General features: G+C 43.8%; 2 protein-coding genes across 3 annotated transcripts in view; both read right to left on the bottom strand.

The window, feature by feature from the left end:
* Positions 1–4,358: 4,358 nt before the first annotated feature.
* On the bottom strand, positions 4,359–10,666 carry LOC134293870 (carcinoembryonic antigen-related cell adhesion molecule 3-like). Its single transcript, XM_062962857.1, has 4 exons — positions 10,566–10,666; positions 7,530–7,895; positions 4,832–4,852; positions 4,359–4,469 (listed from the first exon to the last, which is right to left on the bottom strand). The coding sequence occupies exons 1-4, from the start codon at positions 10,615–10,617 to the stop codon at positions 4,369–4,371; spliced, it is 540 nt and encodes a 179-aa protein (XP_062818927.1). The 5' UTR covers positions 10,618–10,666; the 3' UTR covers positions 4,359–4,368.
* A 2,433-nt stretch (positions 10,667–13,099) lies between these two features.
* Positions 13,100–23,790, bottom strand: part of LOC100565471 (carcinoembryonic antigen-related cell adhesion molecule 3) — an 11,749-nt gene continuing 1,058 nt past the window's right edge. The window contains exons 2-6 of one of the 2 annotated variants that reach the window (XM_003229974.4): positions 22,624–22,989; positions 21,657–21,677; positions 20,397–20,489; positions 17,294–17,384; positions 13,100–13,335 (exon numbers count right to left, since the gene is read on the bottom strand). In XM_003229974.4, the coding sequence (XP_003230022.1) occupies positions 17,299–17,384; positions 20,397–20,489; positions 21,657–21,677; positions 22,624–22,989 (566 nt within the window). In that variant the 3' untranslated portion in view covers positions 13,100–13,335; positions 17,294–17,298. The remainder of the gene's footprint in view (positions 13,336–17,293; positions 17,385–20,396; positions 20,490–21,656; positions 21,678–22,623; positions 22,990–23,790) is intronic. The other variant, XM_062962498.1, reaches the window with a different exon arrangement.

Genomic DNA, 23,790 nt, shown 5'->3' with positions numbered 1-23,790 from the left:
TTGGCTTTTCCTCTTATAGCTTAAAGGATCTGGGAAAGATAGCATTGGTTTTCCACTTTGCTTAATCTTCTGGGAAAGTCTGCATTCTTTCCCGAAAATAATACAAAGTAGATCCTCTTGGACATGATTTTGGTGTTTGTAAACCCAGAGCTATTCTGGAATAAGGTGGAATATCAATTATGTTCATTGCAATATTTTTCTTTGGTCATGAGGGTTCTATGTGCCAAATCTGGTCCAGATCACAGTGCTGTGTCTTGATGCAGGGTGAACTACAACTTCCATTTATTTATTTGTTTGTTTATTTATTTATTTATTTATTTATTTATTTATTTATTTATTTAGAGTATTTATATTCTGCCCTTCTCACCCTGAAGGGGACTCAGGGTGGATCACATTGTACACATACAAGGCAAACATTCGATCCCATATAACATAGAACAGAGACAGACACAGAGGCAATTTTAACCTTCTCCAGCTTCCAGCTTCCTGAGGGTATGCTTGCTTCTGGCCACAGGGGGAACAGCTGCTTCATCATCCACTGCGATGGCACTTCCTCATTCCAACAACGGCTGGGTGATTTTTATGGTGTCCTAAATTAACCTCCCCACATATAAGTGGTACCTAAATTTCCTGCTTGATAGATGCAACTATCTTTCGGGTTGCTTAGGTCAGCAACGAGCAGGGGCTATATTTTATTTTTAATTGTCGGGTGCTCACCCCGACACAGACTGGCTTCAAACTCATGACCTCTTGATCAGAATGATTTGTTGCAGCTGGCTGCTAACCAGCCTGCGCCACAGCCCGGCCCTATTATGTGGCGTTAGTCCATTATGTGGAGTTAGTTCCCCAAATCCCTCCAGTGTGTTTAGTTGCTGCTCAGTTCTGCTCTATTTGCTGTGCACCATCAGAAAGGGTAGGAAAGGGTTAAGGGAGAGGCAGTGGGTGGGATCACACAAATTCCACACCAGTGGAGAGAGAAAGGATTATTATTTTATTATATTACATGTCATGGTCTAATTTTAGGGCATGGCCTTTTGAATTCTCTGGCACAGGGTCCTCCATTCCCAAACTACATTTCCCAGAGTTCTGTGCTGTTCCCAGAAAACACTGCTTCTGTAACACTCCTGATGCGGCGCGAACACTGGGAAGCAAAACAGAAGCCAATAACAATATAATATCTTTATTAAAGCAATTAAAGTTCCAAATGAAAATAAGCATTAAGGTAGAAATAGCAATTGACCTTCCAGGAAGGATAAATTTTAGTCCAATAATATAGTCCTATGTCCGGTATTAGAGTTCAAAAATCCAAAATCCAAAACACACTCAAACTGAGTTTTGAGTGGGGAAAAGAGCAAGGAGCAAGAAGAGTCCTTTAGAAGAAATGTTCAAAACAGGGATTCAAGGCAAGGCAAACTGGAAGTTCAGGAGCTGAAACGCAGTCCCAACATGGCAAGAAGGTAAACCAACACTCGGTCTATTCCAGAGTAAGCACACCGTCAGGCCGCTTGGAAAATCAGGAACAAGAGGCGACGATACTTCTTCGTCAAAAGTTAAGTTGTCACCGCACAGAAGATTCTCAGCGCACAACTTTTAATGAAGTTCATAGCTCCCCCAAAAACAGGTGTAAAACTTATACTTCCCAAGAGAACTGAAACGCCAAAACATCACGCCAGGTGCCTGCCTCCCTAATTCTTCCCAAGAGAACTGAGTTAGCCACAATCGCCTCTCTCTGCTAATCTGGCACTTCTTCTTAAACTTTGCCTTAGAGAGCGGTCTGTTTTCAAGAAAGCCCTTCTATCAAACAGTAACCCCTCCAGAGAGCCGGGAAGAGCCGGCACCTTCTCAAGGACATCTCTAATTGGTTCTGGCACGGAAATGTCAACAGGAGGCATCTGGAAAGGAATTGAATCTTGCTCACTTGGGAAAAAACCCAAGTCCTCTTCAGTTTGGTCAGCAATGGCTGCGGGGTCAGGGGCCAAAGGTGCCTGAGACATCACAGCTTCCTCTTTCTCCTGCTCCTAATGGCAAGACTCCATTAATTTACAGAGGAAAGGCAAGGCACTAAGGTAGCCTTTTTGGCTTTGCTTTGCTCCCTTGTACTGAATAATATGAAACAAACTTTCGGAGCCTTCCGAGATTTACAAAACTAAAACAAAAAAGTACGGGGTAAGTTTTGACGCTTAAATTTTTGGCACAGGCCATGCCCACGTATTGGATATTTCCTCATAAGTACAAATTTAACAAATTTAGTCCGAGTTCCAAGGGCAAACAAAATTGCACACCTCTAATAAAAGACTTTGGGAATTTTCAAAGTTTTTATAAGCAACATTTTTTTAAAAAACTACAAGAGCTATCTCCTTGACTTTTCTCTACAATGACACAAGATAACAGGGGATCATTTCCTCCAACTTTCAGAAATATTCATACGTCTACCGATTTTAGGGATGTTTTTTTAAAATTTTGACAAAAACCTTTTTTATTTTAAAAAGTCATGAGAACTGTCTCATTGAATGTCTCTCTTTCTCTCTCTCTTATATTAACCAATGTAATACGATATAATAATAATAATACACTATTATAATTGTATATTTATATTACATGTAATATTACTAATAATATTGCAATATAGTGGTATAGTACAATATTGTAATACATAATGCTCATATTGTGCTATGCTAATAACATTATATATTGTATGTATGTATAACTTGTAAGCCGCCCTGAGTTCCCTTCGGGGTGAGAAGGGCGGGATATAAATGTCGCTAATAATAATAATAATAATAACTTCCCAAACTACATTTCCCAGAATTCTCTGCTCTCCCCGTCTCTTTCACTCAGCTTGTCCCGCCCTGCTACTTTCCTCTCTTCACGGCAAGAGGACATTAATTCGAAGAGGAATGGCAGCCTTTTTGGCTTTGTTTTGCTTCCTTGCGCTAATAATAAAATTGACTTTGAGAGGCTTCCATGTTATCCATGTTCCATGTTATCGCCTTTTTTAATGGCCGTGGTTTTTACTCTGTTGAAACTGTGTTATAGATCTACTGCAATTGTTATGTATTTTATATTGCTGTATTTTATACTGTGCATTTTATATTGTTGTATTTTATTGTATGTTGTCGGGCTTGGCCCCATGTGAGCCGCCCTGAGTCCCTTTGGGGAGAAGAGGCGGGATATAAAAATAAACTTATTATATATTCTTATTTTATTATGACACAGCAAACAAGATAGATATGCTGGATTTCATAATAAAATAATAATATATAATAAGTTTATTTTTATATCCCGCCCCATCTCCCCGAAGGGACTCGGGGTGGCTCACATGGTTTATTATTATTATTATTATTATTATTATTATTATTATTATTATTATTATTATTATGGAGCCCCCAGATGGCGTAGTGGACTAAGTGACTTGAAGGTTGGGTTGCTGACCTGAAAGCTGCCAGGTTCGAATCCCACCTGGGGAGAGTGTGGATGAGCTCCCTCTATCAGCTCCAGCTCCATGCGGGGACATGAGAGAAGCCTCCCACAAGGATGGTAAAAACATCAAAACATCCGGGCGTCCCCTGGGCAACGTCCTTGCAGACGGCCAATTCTCTCACTCCAGAAGCAACTCCAGTTGCTCCTGACACAAAAAAAATTATTATTATTATTATTATTATTATTATTATTATTATTATTATTATTCCAAGGTTTCCAAAATACAAACAGAAAAATATTGGGTGAGTTCTGATTCTTAAGTTTGGGCCACAGTTGTTGTGACTCAGCCTTTGTGTGACTCTGATGAGGATTCTGGGATGCAGGTTCAAGGTGATGGGATTCAGGTACAGGATGAGCTTCAAGATGACTCTGATGGGAATTGTGGGATTCAGGTGCAGGGTGTTCCTGCTGTGGGAGATGAGGAGCAGGGAGGCTTTCCCACGGGAAGAAATGAGGTTGTTAATGATGATGGTATTTACAATATTTATATTCCGCCCTTTTCACCCCGAAGGGGACTCAGAGCGGATCACAATACACACATACATGGCAAACATCCAATGCCATTCTTAGACATACAGCAGACAGACAGACAAATCATAGAGGGGATTCCAGTATTTTTTCAACTTCCGGCTTCAGGAGGTTATGCTCAATTCTGGCCACCGGGGGAGCTGTCACTTCATCCACTATGATGCCGAGTCCTTTTGATTGTAGTATTTCCTCCTTGTGTTTCTGAGGCTCAAAAGGGAGCCTAGCCTCACCACAGGGGTTGTTTTTTCTTCCTCCATCCGGAGTGGAACAAAGGCAGAAGGCATACCACTGATTCTAATGCTTTTTTAAAGTTTGAAAAGTATTCATGACAGGAACCAGGACTGTTCGGCTCCCAGGGTTTTACTCACGTTTAATGAGAACAACCACTATGATCAGAATGACTATGGCACCCAGGCACCCAAGGATAATGCCAGCAACAGTCGACCTGGAGAATCCCCGGCCTGCAAGGAGGAAAGCACATGATGTGGAGCGTGGCACATCAATCTCCTCCTAGACTGGTCTTCGCAAGGCTGTCGGGGACCTTAGGAGACTCAAGAGTGAAGGCAGAAGGGAGAGCTCAGGGTGGAGTGACCTCGAATGCTAGATCTGTGCTGGAAGGAGTTTGCTCGATACTCTATGTGCCCCCATCCGCCTCCCACATTTTGCAGGAGAAGATGCAAACAATCCATACAAAACACACCCCAATAGGTCACCCCACCCACCGGAATCCATGTTCTTTCTCGGCACAATTGCTGCTTTGAAAGAAAACCAACCTGGCAAGGACAGGCCGGAGAAAAAGGGAAAACGAGACGCTGTGACTTACCAGGTTCGTCAGGATCTGAAGCTGCCAAAAAAGAAGAAAATAAATCTGTTGAAACATGGCACACAAAGGTTGTAGATACAGCCATATTATGCAAAAATGTTGTAGAGAGATTGCACAGACATGTTACAGAAAGTTGCACCCTGGGCAGATGGGAAAGCCTTAGCATTGAACAGTTGTGTTGTTAAAGTGCGAAGTATGGAACCCTGCACAGGCGAGGAAGCCTTAGCATTGAATGGTTGTGTTGTTAAAGTGCGAATTATGGAACCCTGCACAGACGGGGAAGCCTTAGCATTGAACGGTTGTGTTGTTAAAGTGCGAATTATGGAACCCTGCGCAGACGGGGAAGCCTTAGCATTGAACGGTTGTGTTGTTAAAGTGCGAATTATGGAACCCTGCACAGGCGGGGAAGCCTTAGCATTGAACAGTTGTGTTGTTAAAGTGCGAAGTATGGAACCCTGCACAGGCGGGGAAGCCTTAGCATTGAACGGTTGTGTTGTTAAAGTGCGAAGTATGGAACCCTGCGCAGACGGGGAAGCCTTAGCATTGAACGGTTGTGTTGTTAAAGTGCGAAGTATGGAACCCTGCGCAGACGGGGAAGCCTTAGCATTGAACGGTTGTGTTGTTAAAGTGCGAATTATGGAACCCTGCGCAGACGGGGAAGCCTTAGCATTGAACGGTTGTGTTGTTAAAGTGCGAATTATGGAACCCTGGGCAGACGGGGAAGCCTTAGCATTGAACGGTTGTGTTGTTAAAGTGCGAATTATGGAACCCTGCGCAGACGGGGAAGCCTTAGCATTGAACAGTTGTGTTGTTAAAGTGCGAATTATGGAACCTTGCGCAGACGGGGAAGCCTTAGCATTGAACGGTTGTGTTGTTAAAGTGCGAATTATGGAACCCTGCGCAGACGGGGAAGCCTTAGCATTGAACGGTTGTGTTGTTAAAGTGCAAAGTATTTGCTCAAAATGTGAGAGACATATTGTGCAAAAATATTATGGAGTCATATATTGCCCAAAAATGTTATAGTGTGTCATTTTTCACAAAACATACTAGACATATGTCAGCGTGGAGGGGTCAGGGTGCGTGCTTGGGTGGGTTTCTTCAAACATCACCCTCAGCACCCTGATGAATTGGTTGCAATCGTCTGCCTCACCAATTCCTCTTCAATGTTAGACTCAAAGACATCCCTAGTCTAAAGTCCAAACATTTATTTCAATATCTATAATACATATTTACAAAGCATAGCAAAAGCCATCGCTCTGAGCTGGCATTTCTCTTCAGCCACTTTGCTCCGGCAAGCACCAGCTCAACACACTGAGAGATAAGAAAACACATTCCTCAGTACGAAGGAAGTTCCGACCTCCAAAGCTGGAAACCATGCCTGATAGGTCATAGCAATCACAACAGGCTGTCAGTCAAAACTAGCCTGCTGTTAACTGTTTCATTACTGAAACACACACTCTAGCAAATCAGCAGAAACACTTGATTTACATTTCATATACATACACTCATAATCCAACAACATACTGCAGAAAAGGTTATGGCACAGCTGGTTAGCAGCCAGCTGCAATAAATCACTACTGACCGAGAGGCCATGGAATCGAAGCTCGGGTCAGATTGAGCTCCCGACTGTTAGCTCGCTGCCCGCCTAAGCAGCTCAAAAAAACAGTTGCATCTATTGAGTAGAAAATTCTAGGTACCGCTTTATGAGGGGAGGCTTAACTAATTTACGACACCATAAAAACTGCCAGCAGTGCAGAAAGGAATGAGGAAGTACTACCATCAAGGACTCGGTGTCACATGTGAACGATGAAGCGGCAGCTCCCCCTGTGGCTGGCATCGAGCATAACCTCATGAAACCGGAAGCTGGAAAATGTTAAATTACCTCTGTGTCTATCTATATGTTGTATGTCTAATAATGGTGTCGCATCTCAGGATAGCTTCACCTTGCTGTAAACACCAAACTGCACATAGGCTGAAGTCTTTTTTGGTTTATTGAAAAAAGAAGATAAAAAGTTCTTTAAAACAAAAGTAAAGTTCCAAAATATCATTACAAAATAAACCTTAGAGCATAATTCAAGAAATCACCAGAAAGAAACAAAGTCCCATTAGAGCATGACAAAGTCCCAAGAACATGAACACATGAGATGTGAGATAATCCATGAAAATGAGAGCTTGCTTCTTGGTTGAACGAAAAGTTGCTTTGACAAAGGTTTGTCTCCAAAGCATGAAAGCATTGCTCTGGCCTCTAACCGCCCTCTTGTTTGCAATTCTCAAACTCCTCCGAACCCTGAATTCCAAACAGTCAGCTCGGTCTAAGGAACCTGTATCATCAAGGTCAGCCTGCTCGTTAGTTTGCTGAGCCTCATTATCAGACTGAGAACTGTCCTCCTTTCCAAGTCAATTTGCACCTGGCTAGTTTCAGTGTCGACAACATCATTCCTTGCTGTGGGAAAATGAACTTGCACTCTCTGTTCCTCATCTTCTACAACAGGGACATTTTGACCTGATTTTGAACCTGAATCCCATCATCCTCATCAAAGTCAATCTGAGGTTCCAGCTGAGTCACAACAAAATGGCATTGAATGTTTGCCATATGTGTATACATTGTAATCCACCCTGAATCCCCTTCGGGATTAGAAGGGCAGAATATAAAAACTGTAAATAAATAAATACATACATAAATAAATAAGAGACCTACCTTCAATCACAAGTTCCACGGTCCCCACCCGAGATCCCATAAGCCCCTCTATCAGGACTGTATAGTTCGCAGTGTCGTTGTAGTTTAAGTCTATGATCTCAAGGGAGCAGTTGGACTTCATGATCTCTCGCCCGGTGAAGGCTGTTGCATCCCAAATGTAAGGGTGTGGATAGAAGTAAAAGATCGCGATGGTGTTATTTTCTATGCTTTCTCCTCGGAACCAGCGGCAGAGCACTGGGGCGGGAGATAAGTCTTGTGGGATGAGGTAGACTTTTCCTCCTTCCACCGGCCTTGGTGGCTTCATCGTGATGCTTGTCTCCTTCATGAAGGCTTCGGTCGAGAAGAAGCAAACGCTCAGGACGAAGGCTGTGGAGAGAAGGGAAGGAACGTCACTCCCAGAAAAGCATCCCTTGGAGGCAACATCAACCAACCTCACATCTGCATCTCCAAATCCAAACATTGGCCAGGCCCACGTAATTGAACCCAAGGATAAATCATGTGGTGGAGTTTCCTTCCAAAGACTGGATGCCCATCTGTCAGGAGAGCTTGGATTGTGTCTTCCTCTCTGGCAGAAGGGGGTGGACTGGATGGCATTTGGGAATCCCTTTCAACTTTATTATTCTATGATAAGGGTGACTCAGCAAGTAAAGTAAGGGTTCGAATGACTATCTGTTGGGAGGTCTTTCTTAATCTCTTCACGCCTGGCAGAGGGAGGTTGGGTTGGATGGCCCTTGGGGTCCCTTCCACATCTAGGCTTTTAAATAGAGGCTGGATGGCCATCTGTCAGTGCTTTGATTGTGCATGACAGGGTTGAACTAGATGGCCCATACGGTCTTTTCCAACTGTATGATTCTATGAATCTTCCAGCTTTAGGATTCTTCTCTGGAGATTTTCAAGCAAGGGCTAGATGGTCATCTGTTGGGAAAGCTTGGATGGTATTTTCCTACCTGGCAGAAGGGGGTGGAAGGTGGAAAGCACACATCTGTGTTTTAGGTGGATTAGGAATCAGATGGTTTTCCCTGTAATAGGCAGTAAGAGCACCTAAAGCTTCAGAGAGCTTCTGTTCAACCATTTCTTAGCTCCCTGCTTGAGCGGTGATTGTCAGTGTGGTCATAGAATCATAGTATAGTAGAGTTGGAAGAGACCTCACGGGCCATCCAGTCCAACCCCCTGCCAAGAAGCAGGAAATCGCATTCAAAGCACCCCTGACAGATGGCCATCCAGCCTCTGTTTAAAAGCTTCAAAGCTTTGTTTATTATAGAAGGAAATGTTAGATCAAATGTTTGTTGTTGCATTGTGCATTTGTGTTCCGGCAAGCTTTCCAGCAGTAGAGGAGTTAACTGCATGCCAGCCCTGATTGATAGCTTGCAGGGCCAATGGGTCAAGACTTCCGTTTTCAACTACGGTGACGGAACATTTTTCATAGACTGTGGAATGTTGGGAGGACTTGTTCTGATAACGGACTCTCAGCTGTGCTGGACAGACGTGCCATGCTTTTCCCTTGCCGGGGAACATGTGTCCTGAGAGTTATGGCATTTGGAGTTGTAAATAGCCTTGTATATAAATAAAGCCTAGTACCACTGGGATCAGCAGATAATCTAGGGCTGTGGTGTCGGTTTGTCAGTGCTATTGTACAGAAGCACATGTGGTCTGACTGATGAGTGGAAGGTGAGACTCATCAACAGGTCAGGGCGAAGATCGGATTTCATCTCTCCCCTGCTCCCACCCTGACAGTGATGGCACGATCGTCAGCATAGATGAAACTCTCTGTCCCTTTTGCCAGTAGCTGTTTATTTTTCATTTTAATTACAATTATTTGTTTTTAATTGAAATTGTTTTATAACTCTTGTGTTTTTGGCATCTAATGACTGTCGGTTACGAGGTCGCCCTTAGCCCCCCCCCCTCCTCAGGACGGGATAAAATATGAAATAAATAAATAAATAAATAAATAAATGACCAGCCACTGCCAGAAGGCAGAGAGATTCCTTCCTTCTTTTCTTCCTTCCTTCCTTTCCTCTTTGCTTACTTTCATTCCTCCTTCCTTCCCTTTCTTTCCTTCCTGCCTCTTCCTTCCTTCTTTCCCTCCTTCCCTTCTTTTTCTCTCCCTTCCTTCCTTCCTTCCTTCCTTCCTTCCTTCCTTCCTTCCTTCCTTCCTTCCTTTTCTCCCTACTTCCTTCGTTCTTTCCTTCCTTCCTTCTTTTTCTTTGTCCTCGCTCCTTCCTTCCTTCTTTCCTGCCTTTTCTCCTTCCTTCCTTCCTTCCTTCCTTCCTTCCTTCCTTCTTTCCTTCTTTTTCTCCTTCCTTCCTTCCTTCCTTTCTTCCTTCCTTCCTTCCTTCCTTCCTTCCTTCCTTCTTTCCTGCCTTTTCTCCTTCCTTCCTTCCTTCCTTCTTTCCTTCCTTTTCTCCTTCCTTCCTTCCTTCCTTCCTTCCTTCCTTCCTTCCTTCCTTCTTTCCTTCCTTCCTTTTCTCCTTCCTTCCTTCCTTCCTTCTTTCCTTCCTTCCTTTTCTCCTTCCTTCCTTCCTTCCTTCCTTCCTTCTTTCCTTCTTTTTCTCCTTCCTTCCTTCCTTTCTTCCTTCCTTCCTTCCTTCCTTCCTTCCTTCCTTCCTTCCTTCCTTCCTTCCTGCCTTTTCTCCTTCCTTCCTTCCTTCCTTCTTTCCTTCCTTTTCTCCTTCCTTCCTTCCTTCCTTCCTTCCTTCCTTCCTTCCTTCCTTCTTTCCTTCCTTCCTTTTCTCCTTCCTTCCTTCCTTCCTTCTTTCCTTCCTTTTCTCCTTCCTTCCTTCCTTCCTTCTTTCCTACCTTTTCTCCTTCCTTCCTTCCTTCTTTTTCTCCATCCTCGCTCCTTCCTTCCTTCCTTCCTTCCTTCCTTCCTTCCTTCCTTCCTTCCTTCCTTCCTTCCTTCCTTCCTTCCTTCCTTCCTTCCTTCCTTCCTTCCTTTCTCCATCCTCCCTCCCTCTTTCTTTCCTTCCATTTTCCTTCCGTTTCTCCTTCTCTCCTTCCTCCCTCCCTCTTTCTTTCCTTTCTCCTTCCCTTCTTCACCTGCCAGGAGGGTGGAGAGCGCCCTGCCCTTGCCCCCCAGGAGGACCCCCATTCCCGCCTCAATTCCGCTGCCCTCGGGGATCTTTTTTTTTTGGGGGGGGGGGGGGTGTCTCAGATGCCCCTTCCCCTCCCTTCACTTTCCTTTTTTTTTTCTTCCTCGGAAAAGCCGAGGTGATCCAGATTGGCCGACGCCGGGCGTCCATTGTGAGCTCATCGGGTGCCGTGATTGCTATCATTACTACCATCATCATCATCATCACCACCACCACCACCACCACCATGTAGCCTGAACACACACTCACACACCCCTCCCTCCCTCTCTGCTGTTCTTTCTGTTCATTCCTTTAACCGATTCCTTTCCTGCTTGTCTTGCTTTCAGCTTTGCCTTTTCCTCTCTCTTTGAGTCTTCATTCCCTTTAAAAGTTCTGTGTTTGCCTTTAAGTCCCACTCTGTTCGGGTTTTCAATGTCAGCCCCACTGATGTTGACATCAAGATCCCACCTTCATGTATATGGTTTATAAATTGTTTAAGACTTGTTTATTTATTGTTTTATTTGTTTGATACATGCGTTTGGATTGTTGTTTGTATATTAATATGTTTGGGTCCCTTCGTGGGAGAAAAGTGGGATATCTGTAAAGATGTATTATTATTATTATTGACACAACGACGTTGTATGACACAGCAAACAAGATGGAGATGCTGGATTTCGTTCCACAAAATCACAAGTCGAACACTTCCCAAGTGTCTAGGACTGTGTGATGCATTTTCGGATGATGCGTGCAGATCCCAGCAGGGTGGCCTTTTGCAGTTGGCAGATCGTAATTTTGTCAATGTCTATTGTTTCCAAATGCCGGCTGAGATCTTTTGGCCCGGCACCCAGTGTGCCCATCACCACCGGGACCACCTGCACTGGTTTCTGCCAGAGTCTTTGAAGCTCAATCTTGAGGTCCTGATAGTGGCTGAGTTTTTCCTGTTGTTTTTCGTCAATGCGACTGTCACCTGGGATGGCGACATCAATGATCCAAACCTTGTTCTTTTCCACAACTGTGATGTCTGGTGTGTTGTGTTCCAGAACTTTGTCAGTCTGGATTCGGAAGTCCCACAGTATCTTTGCGTGTTCATTTTCCACGATCTTTGCTGGTTTGTGATCCCACCAGTTCTTTGCTGCTGGGAGGTGGTATTTGAGGCATAAGTTCCAATGGATCATTTGGGCCACACAGTTGTGCCTCTGTTTGTAGTCTGTCTGTGCAATTTTCTTACAGCAGCTGAGGATATGATCAATGGTTTCATCAGCTTCCTTGCACAGTCTGCATTTTGGGTCATCGGCTGATTTTTCGATCTTGGCCTTAATTGCATTTGTTCTGATGGCTTGCTCCTGGGCTGCAAGGATCAGGCCTTCTGTCTCCTTCTTCAGGGTCCCATTTGTGAGCCAGAGCCAGGTCTTCTCTTTATCAGCTTTTCCTTCAATTTTGTCAAGGAACATTCCATGCAGTGTTTTGTTGTGCCAGCTGTCAGCTCTAGTTTGCAGTGCGGTTTTCTTGTACTGATTTTTTGTCTGCTGTGCTTTGAGGAGTTTCTGATTTTTGACTTCAATCAAAGCAGGTTCTTCACTTTGCTTTCCATATTCTGCCAGGGCATGTTCTTCTTCTTTGACTGCTTGTTTGACTTGTAAGAGTCCTCTGCCCCCTGATCTTCTAGGCAGATAGAGCCGGTCAACATCACTGCGAGGGTGCAGTGAATGATGAATGGTCATGAGTTTTCTTGTTTTTAATTATTTAATTATTATTATTATTATTATTATTATTATTATTAGAAACATAACAAGATGAGTCCACAGCAGACACTCTGCTAGCTGTTGTATTGGATCACATGTCAGACACTTCCCAAGTGTCTAGGACTGTGTGATGTATTATTATTAGTAGTACAATTAGTATTAGTATTAGTATTAGTATTATTAGAAACACAACAAGATGAGTCCACAGCAGATACTCTTCTGGCTGTTGTTTTGGATCACGAGTCAGACCCTTCCCAAGTGTCTAGGACTGTGTGATGTGTTGTTGTTGTTGTTATTATTATTATTATTATTATTATTATTATTATTATTATTATTATTATATTATGACACAGCAAACAAGATAGATATGCTGGATTTCGTATCACAACATCACAAGTCGAACACTTCCCAAGTGTCTAGGACTGTGTGATGTATTATTATTATTATTAGTAGTAGTAGTAGTAGTAGTAGTAGTAGTATTTGAAACACAACAAGATTTATATTTCTAAGTGCGAAGATGACTGCCATTTCTATCTAACATCCTAGTTGTAAGGGACCACAAGAGTTATCCAGTCCAACATCCTTCTACCAGAATACCAAGACCCAATCCAAACCCTTCTGACAGATGGCTGTCCAGCCTCTGTTTATTTATTTATCGTATCAGATGCAAATTGAGGATACAGTTATAATGACTCAGAAAGATTTCCTCTCTGTGCTTGGGAATTAAGCTAAAAGAAAAACAGAATCCACATGAGCAACCTTGGGGTGTCTCTTCCGTTTTATTTGTGGCCAAGGCCTTGTCATTGCGTGGTCCATCAGTGCAGCGGATGAAACTTTGGAGGAGTATTTCTCAAATGGTACCAACTGGAACCTGGACGAGATCAATATGGTTTCAATAATCTGACCTTTCCGTCCCTTTTCATGACTCGACGGTGGTCGGTTTTATTTTCCTGTGTTCCATTCTTCAAGCGTGATCCATCAATATCTTCAAGGACCCTAAAAATGAATTAAAATGACAAAATCTGCAATAAGGAAGTCCAATGGAGAGTCAATATACTATAGATTTCCACCCGAGCTCTCCACTCCTAAATTAGTTCAGTACATTGGAGAGACTGATACCTGGAGTAGATTTACCACCATGGGCATCATGCTGTGACCCTGGAGACCAGGGTTCAAATTCACTTTCCAATAGGGGACCTCAGGCAAGTCACACTCTCTCAGCCTCAAAAGAGAAGCAAACCCCCTTCTGAGCAAATCTCTCCAAGAAAACCTGATGATATGATCATCGTAAGGTCAGCATGGGTTGGAAATGCCTTGAAGGCTCCCAACAGGAACCAAGTCGTCCTCAAACTATCAATCTATTTTTAATTTTTTTATTTATTTACAGTATTTATATTCCGCCCTTCTCACCCCAAAAGAGACTCAGGGCGGATCTCATTATGTACATATAAGGCAAACATTCAATTCCCATAAACACATCGAACAGAGACAGACAGACAGACAGACGCAGAGGCAATTTAACCTTCTCCTGAGGGGATGTTCGATTCTGGCCACAAGGGGGAGCAGCTGCTTCATCATCCACTCTGACGGCACTTCCTCATTCCAATGTTTTTTATTGATCTTTATTAAATAAGTTTCTTACAGTTTATATAAAAGAAAGAAGAGAGTTGAAAGGAAAGGAAAGGAAAAGAAAGGAAAGGAAAGGAAAGAAAGAAAGAAGAGATGGACAAATAGGGGAAAGGAGGGAGAGAGAGAAGAAAAGGAAAAAAGAGGAATACAAAAGAACAACAGGTTACAGAGGAGGAGATCAAATTAGCAATAAAAAACCTATCTAATAATAAAGCACCTGGCCCTGACGGACTGACAGCAATTTATTATAAAGTATTTCAAGAAGAACTAATCTAAAAGAAATTATGAATGACATCCTAAAATATTCAAGAATACCAGAATCCTGGCAGGCTGCTAACATAACTTTTATACAGAAAGAAAATACAGACCCGACTAATGTAAAAAGCTATTGGCCCATCTCACTGTTAAACAACAATCACAAGATCTTAGCGAACATTATGGCAAGCAGATCAAGGACCCTCTTAAAGGACAGAATAAAGGAAGATCAAACGGGGCTTTTACCCAATAGATATATGAGGGACAACATAAGAACAGTGTTGGATATAATTGAATTTTATGAAAATAAACCACAGAAGGAGCTAGGGCTGTTATTTTTGGATGCCAAAAAGGCATTTGACAACACCAGTTGGGAGTTTATGTTGCAGATAGTAAGGGATATGGATATGGGTTTTTATTTTTCAAAGGCAATTAGGACGTTATATTCCAAAACAAAAAGCAAGCATCCTAATAAACGGTCTCGAGACAGATTCCATACAAATACAGAAGGGCTCTATCCCCATTATTGTTTATTTTTGTAATAGAAGTACTGCTAGATGACCTTAGGAAGGAACTGAAAGGTACAAAAATAGGTAGCGAGGAGTTCAAGGTGAAGGTCTTCGCAGACAATGTTGTCTGCATAATTGAAAACCCGGTAGAAACAATACAAAAATGGGTCTGCAGGATGGAAACATTCGGGGCCCTAGCGGGTTTTAAAATTAACAAGTCTAAAACCAAAATAATAGTAAAGAATATAACCAAAACCAGAATAGAAAAGCTACAAGCTTTATCAAATTTTGAGATTACTAAGAGGACCAAAAATTTAGGAATTTATATTACAGTGCACAACTCACAACTTCTCAAAAATAATTATGAATCCACCTGGAAAGAATTTTTTTTTTTTTTAGAGAAGTGAAAGTTTCTTAATCTGTCACTGCTAGGTAAAATAGCAATCATAAAAATGTGTGTTTTACCCAAGATGTTATTTTTATTTCAAATGATTCCGTTTCTTAGAACTAATTATTGTTTCAAGGTCTGGGAGAAAGATATCAGGAATGTTATTTGGGACAGGAAGAAAGCCAGGATTAATTAGCAAATATTAACGGATTCTAAAGAAAGGGGAGGATTATCCCTCCCAAATCTCGGGATTTATTTTGAGGCATGCGCATTGCGCACTGTTATGGGTGAAAGAGTGGGCCACGTGATCGAATAAGAGAATTCTAAGCCTTGAGGACGCAGACCTAAAAAGGGGCTGGTACTCTGGATATTTTGAATAAAAACCCAAATCTGTGAGTTTACTAAACAGTGTGTAGATAAGGTCAGATGCTGACAATTGGACTCAGCTGACAGACAGGCTGAAGCATGTTTTTGCTGTGAAAGGACTCATCCGGAGTTTTGGAGTACGGTGCCATCTCTATGCGGATGACACCCAACTCTACTACTCTTTTCCACCTAAATCCAAGGAAGCCCCTCGGATTCTGGACCAGTGTCTGGCCGCTGTGTTGGCCTGGATGAGGGTGAATAAACTGAGACTTAATCCTGACAAGACAGAGGTCCTCCAGGTCAGTTGTGCGTCTGATCGGGGTATCGGGTGGCAACCTGTGCTTGATGGGGTCGCACTCCCCCTGAAGGCGCAGGTCCATTGCAGCTTGGGGGTCCTCCTGGATTCAGGACTGATGCTTGAGGCTCAGGTGTCGGCGGTGGCCGGGAGGGCCTTTGCACAATTAAAACTTGTGCGCCAGCTGCGACCATATCTCGAGACGTCTGATCTGACTACGGTGGTCCATGCCTTAGTTACCTCTAGACTGGACTATTGCAATGCGCTCTACGTGGGGCTGCCTTTGGAGACTGCCCGGAAATTACAACTAGTACAGCGATCGGCAGCCAGGCTTCTAACCGGAGCGAATTACAGGGCTCGTTCAACGCCTCTGTTTAAGGAACTCCACTGGCTGCCGTTTACTTTCTGGGCCCAATTCAAGGTGCAGGTGATCACCTACAAAGCCCTAAACGGTTTGGGACCCACCTACCTTAGAGACCGCATCTCCCTCTATGAACCCACACGTTCTCTTCGCTCGTCGGGGGAGGCCCTTCTCTCGCTCCCACCACCCTCACAGTCACGGTTGGTGGGGACGAGAGAGGGCCTTCTCCGTCGTGGCCCCCATCCCGGCTTTGGAACTCTCTTCCTAGAGAGATCAGGCAGGCCCCTACCCTCCTCTCCTTCCGGAAGAGCTTAAAAACCTGGCTCTTCCAAAAGGCCTTTGATACCTAATTAGATGTTGGACTAATCCATCTGCCCATTTTATAATAGCCCCCATTTCGAGATGTTGCCAATGCTATTTTGCACTTTATTGTCCATTTCTACCGGCACATTCTGTTCTGGATTTTATGAATTAGTCTCCTGTTTTAATATTGTATGATTTTCGTATGCTTCTTGCCGATTTTAACGATTGTTTTATTGCTATTGATGTTTTACTGGTATAATTGTTTTATAGTCATGTTACTGATATTGATTGTTTTATCGGGCAAGGCCCCATGTAAGCCGCCCCGAGTCCCTTCGGGGAGATGGGGCGGGGTATAAAAATAAAGTTATTATTATTATTATTAAGGACTCTGCTGTATTTTGCTTGGTTCTGAGACACTTGCTATCCAGCCTGCAGCAGTTCAGAGAGGTCATGATTTGGAAACTATAAGTCACTTCACATGCCAGCATCCCACGACATAGGAGTCTATGATCCAACAGAGACTGGATGGTCATCTGTCAGAAGGACTGTGATGGCCCTTGAGGTCACTTGTAACTCAGTGAACCTTCCACTGACATGTGGCCCTGGGCTCTGAAGCCTCCAAATGCCCCCTTTGAGAGGGTTCCTTCTCCTACCAATACTACCCCAATGGCAGTTTGAACTGGTTCAGGCTCCAAACGCATATTCAGCACACGCATCTCACCACTAAATTCCACACTTCCCTCCACTTTGCAAACTGATCTTGTACCTTGTACCTCTTCCACTGGAGATGGAAAACCATCATTTTTTCAATTCAGGGAAAGACTTGCCACTTGGACCCTGAGACTTACCTCTCCTAAGAAGTACTGGTGGTGTCAGCTGGAGGAAGCGTTTCTGGGCGAGAAGTGTTTCTGGGCGAGAAAATTTCTGGGCGAGGAGAACCTGGAGGAAAAAGATCACAAGGCAGTCAATCCTGCCCATCTTCTTCTCAAGTGATACAAAAATCAGCTCTCTGCCACAAGGAGGCAATGTAGGTCCGTTACCTGGCACACCATGCTACACTGAAAGCAAGGAAAAACGGAACCAAGTTTGAAGGCGGAAGCAGAAGTTTTATTCATCTGGCCAGATGGATGTCAGAACAACGTAACTGCCAAAAGAACTGGCATAACATACAATAGAGTGCAAGGCATTTTATCCTATTCAGAAGACCTGCTCCTTCTCTTGATTGGCTCAGGAATGGTCAAGCTAGGATCTGAGCTGTCATTGGCTGGGGACTCCCTTTGATGTTGCTGTTTTATTGATCTGTTTGGCATTGAATTTTGCCGGTTGTTGTAAGCCGCCCTGAGTCACCTTGGGTGAGAAGGGAAGGGTAGAAATGTTGTAAATAAATAAATGTCAGAGGTCAATGGAATCTCCCTTATGCCGGGAAAATGGAAACTGCTATATGTCCATTTAAAACTGGAGCCATTTGGAAGATTCTCTCAGTAGAAAAAGGGCAAGACTTGGGAAATGGCCTGAATTAGTCCAGGATGGGATTATGGGGTTTATAATATGTGTCAGTCCCAGAGGCAAAAGACACAACTTATGTAAATGCCTTGATTACATTTCTAAAGAGGCCTTGCTTACCTGAGAGGATTCCCTCTTAGCTGGATATTGGGTTGGCTTCCTGGATGTTCAACCCCCAATAGTGTCCCAAGCACATTTTATATAGTTCATGTTTCTTTGGGTGCCCAGTTCCTGTGCATATATATGTGACGCCTCACCCTTGATGGTTCATTAATAAAACAAAGATATGCGCAAGGATTGTCCTCCAGTGACAGATAGGAAAAAATAATTATTTTAATACCATTGTGCATAGTTGCCTTAATAGGAAAGAGGGGGAAAGAGGGAGATTCATCTGAGGATGAGATAATGGGACCCCTGGAGTCTAATTTCGAATTGCATATTAAGGAAATACCTTTTCCTGTTTGCTTTGTCTGACCTAAGGGAAGTTTTCCTGTCGAACCAGTTTTACACTTTATCTCTGGGGCTTGGTAAATAATTAGATTAATCCTCCCAGGAATCTTTGGGGCTGGGCTGGGGCTTGAGACCCAACTAAGATTGGTACAAATATGTTATAAATTTATAGTTATTAGTATTAGAGGAGGGATTTGATTATTCGATAACACAGGTGATGTGACACAAGGGGCCTGATTTAATTTGATTAAATTTGATTAATAAATATGTCAGTATTCCCTTGCCAGGGGAATATGAGTCCTGACAGTGATGGTGTTTAGTGTTGTATATAGCTTGTAAATAAAAGTATAGTGCCGCTGGGATCAGCAGATAATTTACGACTGAGAAGTCGTTTGTCGGTCCCTCTTTGCCGATACTTAAGTCGTCTGACTGGAGAGAAGAAGGTGAGAGACCTGACTCATAAATAAATCAGGGTGACGATTAATTAACCCTGACAAAATAGCCATAGGTTGATCAGGAAAATAGCTTTAGTGTCTTAGAAATCAACTGGAGATAGCTTTAGTGTCTTTGAAAGTATGTAACACAAACAGCAGTTGAAAGAAGGGTTTGCCACAAGCACCAAACGACAGCAATAAACAGACCATCACTTCCTTAGAGGTGCAAATGGAGATGAAAGGGTTGGAAATGTCATTTTATGTAGTTTGATTTTGATCGATTGGGCCACATGTCAATGTGAGATTTGTGTAATGCGAGTGTTTAAATGTAATTTGTGCCATGCTTGTATTGCAGTCAGATTGCATCATCCAGAGTGTGTAATAGTGTGTAAAGAATTGATCACTCATAAGCTATGATGACCTAGGTGTGTGGCTGGAACTAGGGAGTATCCAGACACAAGAGTATGTGCATATCTATTGCATCAATTCAGTCTGTCCTGAGTTCGAGTCGAGTTTGAGATCTGTTGGAGAACAGATCACTCCTGTGTTTGTTTCTCGTCTGCAAGAGTCTGTTTGTGCTATTTACTGCTTCATTCAGTAAAGCTTTGTATATTGCTTTTACTGACGTCTCGAAGTGTCGCTTCATTCTGCGCTCCCTTGCTTTTCATACTACTACTGATGCGCTACAATACTCTGACACCACATTGAGGCTTCAAAGGGCCCAGATGGTATATTGATAATACTAGCTGTGCCCGGCCACGCGTTGCTGTGGCAAAGTATGGTGGTATGGGAAATCAGATAATCTGTATTTTATAGGTAGTGTGGAAGAGGCCTATGTGAGGCCTAACTCTGCCTGTCCCCTGGGCTGAGTGGGTTGCTAGGAGACCCAAGTGGGCGGAGCTTAGCCTTCTAACTGGCAGCAATTGGATGAAAGCAATTATTCCTCTCCCTCTAATTAGGACTTTATTTTTCTTTTCTTTTTGTTGTATGAACGTAGAGGCATGGATGAGGGGTTGTGCTGCCAAGTTCAGTGTTTCTGCGATGTGTAGTTTTGTTGTTTTACCCTTTTATATATATAGATTGGTTATAACCGGACATTTGTCTTGAACTGTTTTGATAAAGATTTCATCAAAAGCACCATGCATAAGAAAAGACGAGGCAAAAGGACAAAGGGCTGAGAACAGCAAAACACAGAGGTGTGAAATTTCCCGGGAAAATGTATAAAAACCTAATGGAGGTTGCATCCCGTGTGGCATTCTCGCTCTCCATGCTGCCCGACAGTTCCTTTGTTTTGCAAAATAAACGTCTGTTCGTACTCATCTCCTCTCCTCAGAATCCATTATTGGGGAAACAGGTTTCTGAGGCTCAAAAGAGAGCCTAGCCTCAACACAGTATTAGAGGAGGGGGTTGATTTTTCGATAACACAGGGGTTGTTTTTTCTTCCTCCATCCGGAGTGGAACCAGGACTGTTCAGAAGGCATACTACTGATTCTACTGCTTTTTAAAGTTTGAAAAGTATTCATGACAGGAAGCAGGACTGTTCGGCTCCCAGGGTTTTACTCACGTTTAACGAGAACAACCACTATGGTCAGAATGATTATGGCACACAGGCACCCAAGGACGATGCCAGCAACAACCGACCTGGAGAATCCCCGGCCTGCAAGGAGGAAAGCACATGATGTGGAGCGCGGCACATCACTCTCCTCCTAGACTGGTCTTCGCAAGGCTGTGGGTGGCCTTGGGAGACTCAAGAGTGAAGGCAGAAGGGAGAGCTCAGGGTGGAGTGACCTCGAATGCTAGATCTGTGCTCCTTGGAAGGAGTGGACTCGATACTCTACTTGTCCCCATCCGCCTCCCACTTTTTGCAGGAGAAGGTGCAAAGCATCCATACAAAAAACACTCCAAAGGGTCACCCATGTTGGGAAAATTAACAATCCTGCATGCATGTTACAATGGTCAAGCCCCTCGTAGCATGTTGTCTGCGTAGCATCACTAGTCACTTAACAGTTATATGACCCCCATAAACTTTGCATGTGGGTTTGAGGGACCGTAGTTGCCATTGAGGACGTGGTAAGAAAGCACACAGGCCAGTCCTTTGATCCCACAAACCTCATGAAAGGAAGAAGGGGCCGGGCTGCAGTGCAGGCTGGTTAGCAGCCAGCTACAATAAATCACTCTGACCAAGAGGTCATGAGCTCGAGGCCAGCCCGTGTCAGGGTGAGTACCTGACAATTAAAATTTTTTAAAAAATAGCCCCTGCTAGTTGTTGACCTAAGCAACCTGAAAAATAGTTGCATCTATCAAGTAGGAAATTTAGGTACCACTTATATGTGGGGAGGCTAATTTATGACACCATAAAAAAATCATCCAGCCACCGTTGGAATGAGGAAGTTGCCGTCGCAGTGGATGATGAAGCAACTGCTCCCCCTGTGGCCGGAATCAAGCATACCCCCAGGAAGCTGGAAGCTGGAGAAGGTTTAAATTGCCTCTGCGTTTGTCTCTGTCTCTGTTCTATGTTTATATGATGTGGAATGTTTGCCTTATATGTGTACAATGTGATCTGCCCTGAGTCCCCTTTGGAGTGAGAAAGGAGGGCTGTAAATAAATAAAAATAAATAAATAAACAACTCCCTTTGTCTCTTCCAGGTCAAACGGCTCAGTCAAGTGGCTGAGATATCCTGTATATTAGGCATTTGCATAATAATATCAATAACCCCGCCCACCAGAATCCATGTTGTCTCTCGGCACAATCACCGCTTTGCAAGAAAACCAATCCGGCAATGCCAGGGTGGTGGAAAGGGAAAAACGAGACGCCGTGACTTACCAGGTTCAACAGGAAGCGGAGCTGCCAAAAAAGCAAAAAAAAATCTGTTGAAACATGGCACACAAAGGTTATCGACACAGTCATATTGTGCAAAAATGTTGTAGAGAGATAGCACAGACATTTTACAGAGAGTCGTGTTGCACAAAAATTCTATAGACTGCACAAAATGAAGTTCAACAAGGACAAATGCAAGATACTTCACTTCGGCAGAAAAATGGGATGCAAAGATACGGAACGGGGGATGATGCCTGGCTCCACAGCAGGACGTGTGAAAAAGTTCTTGGAGTCCTCGTGGGGAGGAAGGTGAACATGAGCCTGGAATGTGATGCGGCAGCGAAAAAAGCCAATGGGATTTTGGCTTGCATCAATAGGGGTATAGCGTCTAGGCCCAGGGAAATCATGCTTCCCCTCTATTCCGCCTTGGTCAGACCACACCTGGAATCACACTGTGTCCAATTCTGGGCACTGCAATTGAAGGGAGATGTTGACAAGCTGGAATGTGTCCAGAGGAGGGCGACTAAAATGATCAAGGGTCTGGAGAACAAGCCCTATGAGGAGAGGCTTAAAGAACTAGGCATTTTCAATGCGACTTAAGCAACGTGCAGTCACTGAATTCTTGACAGCAGAAGGTGTCACCCCAAAGGAGATTCCTTAGAGAACACAAGCTGTTTATGGTGATTGTGTATTGACAACATCATTCCTTGCCGTGGGAAAATGAACTTGCACTCTCTGTTCCTCATCTTCTACAACAGGGACATTTTGACCTGATTTTGAACCTGAATCCCATCATCCTCATCAAAGTCAATCTGAGGTTCCAGCTGAGTCACAACAAAATGGCATTGAATGTTTGCCATATGTGTATACATTGTAATCCACCCTGAATCCCCTTCGGGTTTAGAAGGGCAGAATATAAATACTGTAAATAAATAAATACATACATACATACATACATATATAAGAGACCTACCTTCAATCACAAGTTCCACAGTCCCTATCCGAGATCCCATAGGCCCCTCTATCAGGACTGTATAGTTCGCAGTGTCGTTGTAGTTTAAGTCTACGATCTCAAGGGAGCAGTTGGACTTCATGATCTCTCGCCCGGTGAAGGCTGAAGCATTCCAAATGTATGGGTGTGGATAGAAGTAAAAGATCACGATGGTGTTATTTTCGTTCCTTTCTCCTCGGAACCAGCGGCAGATCACTGGGACGGGAGATAAGTCGTGTGGGATGAGGTAGACTTTTCCTCCTTCCACCGGCCTTGGTGGCTCCATCGTGATGTTTGTCTCCTTCATGAAGGCTTCGGTCGAGAAGAAGCAAATGCTCAGGACGAAGGCTGTGGAGAGAAGAAGGGAAGGGATGTCACTCTCAGCAAAGCATCCCTTGGAGCAGGGCCAGCCCAAGGTAATTTTCAAGTGTAGGCGAACAGAATTTTGGCGACTCCCCCCCAAACCAAACCTCTCCTGACACTTTGCCCACATCTATGGCTGGCATCCACCAGGCAGGAATGAAGCTTGCAAGGACATTAATGCTAATCAGATGATTAATTACAACACTCACACTTGTCTCCAAAAGACAAGAGTTCTTTCTCCCACCCTGGACCTTCCACGGATATACAAACCTCACTGGCCTAGTTTCTAACAGACTTCACAACCTCTGAGGATGCCTGGCATAGATGTGGCGAAACGTCAGGAAATAATGCTTCTGGAACATGGCCATACAGCCCAGAAAACTCACAGCAACCCAAGCAAATCACTCCTGCGGGGGTTTCTTCATTGGATGGTCCGCGATGGCGGCAGCAGCGGGAGGAAGAGCGGAACCGCCGGAACAAAACGGTGCTGGCAGCCGGGGTAGTGGGAATGGCGAGCTTTTCCTACATGGCTGGGCCCAGTCCAAAGGCGGGCCCAGGCCAGGCCGAAGGCCCGAAGGAGGAAGAGGCGGGGGGTGTGCACGCATGCCTCAATTGCGCCCCCGGGATTATGGCGCCACAGAAAAGTGCCTAAATTGCCTCGCAGTTGAACCACCCCTGCCTTGGAGTCAACGTCAACCAACTTCACATGTGACTCAGAGCAACCTCATACATCTCCAAAACCTTTCTATGTTTCTCCATTTGGCTTTCCAGAAACTGGGTGGGGGG

The sequence above is a fragment of the Anolis carolinensis genome, unplaced genomic scaffold (genome assembly GCF_035594765.1).
Source record: "Anolis carolinensis isolate JA03-04 unplaced genomic scaffold, rAnoCar3.1.pri scaffold_10, whole genome shotgun sequence".
NCBI lineage: Eukaryota > Metazoa > Chordata > Lepidosauria > Squamata > Dactyloidae > Anolis > Anolis carolinensis.
The sequence above is the reverse complement of the archived record's forward strand: the minus strand, read 5'-3'. Positions and strand labels throughout refer to the sequence as shown.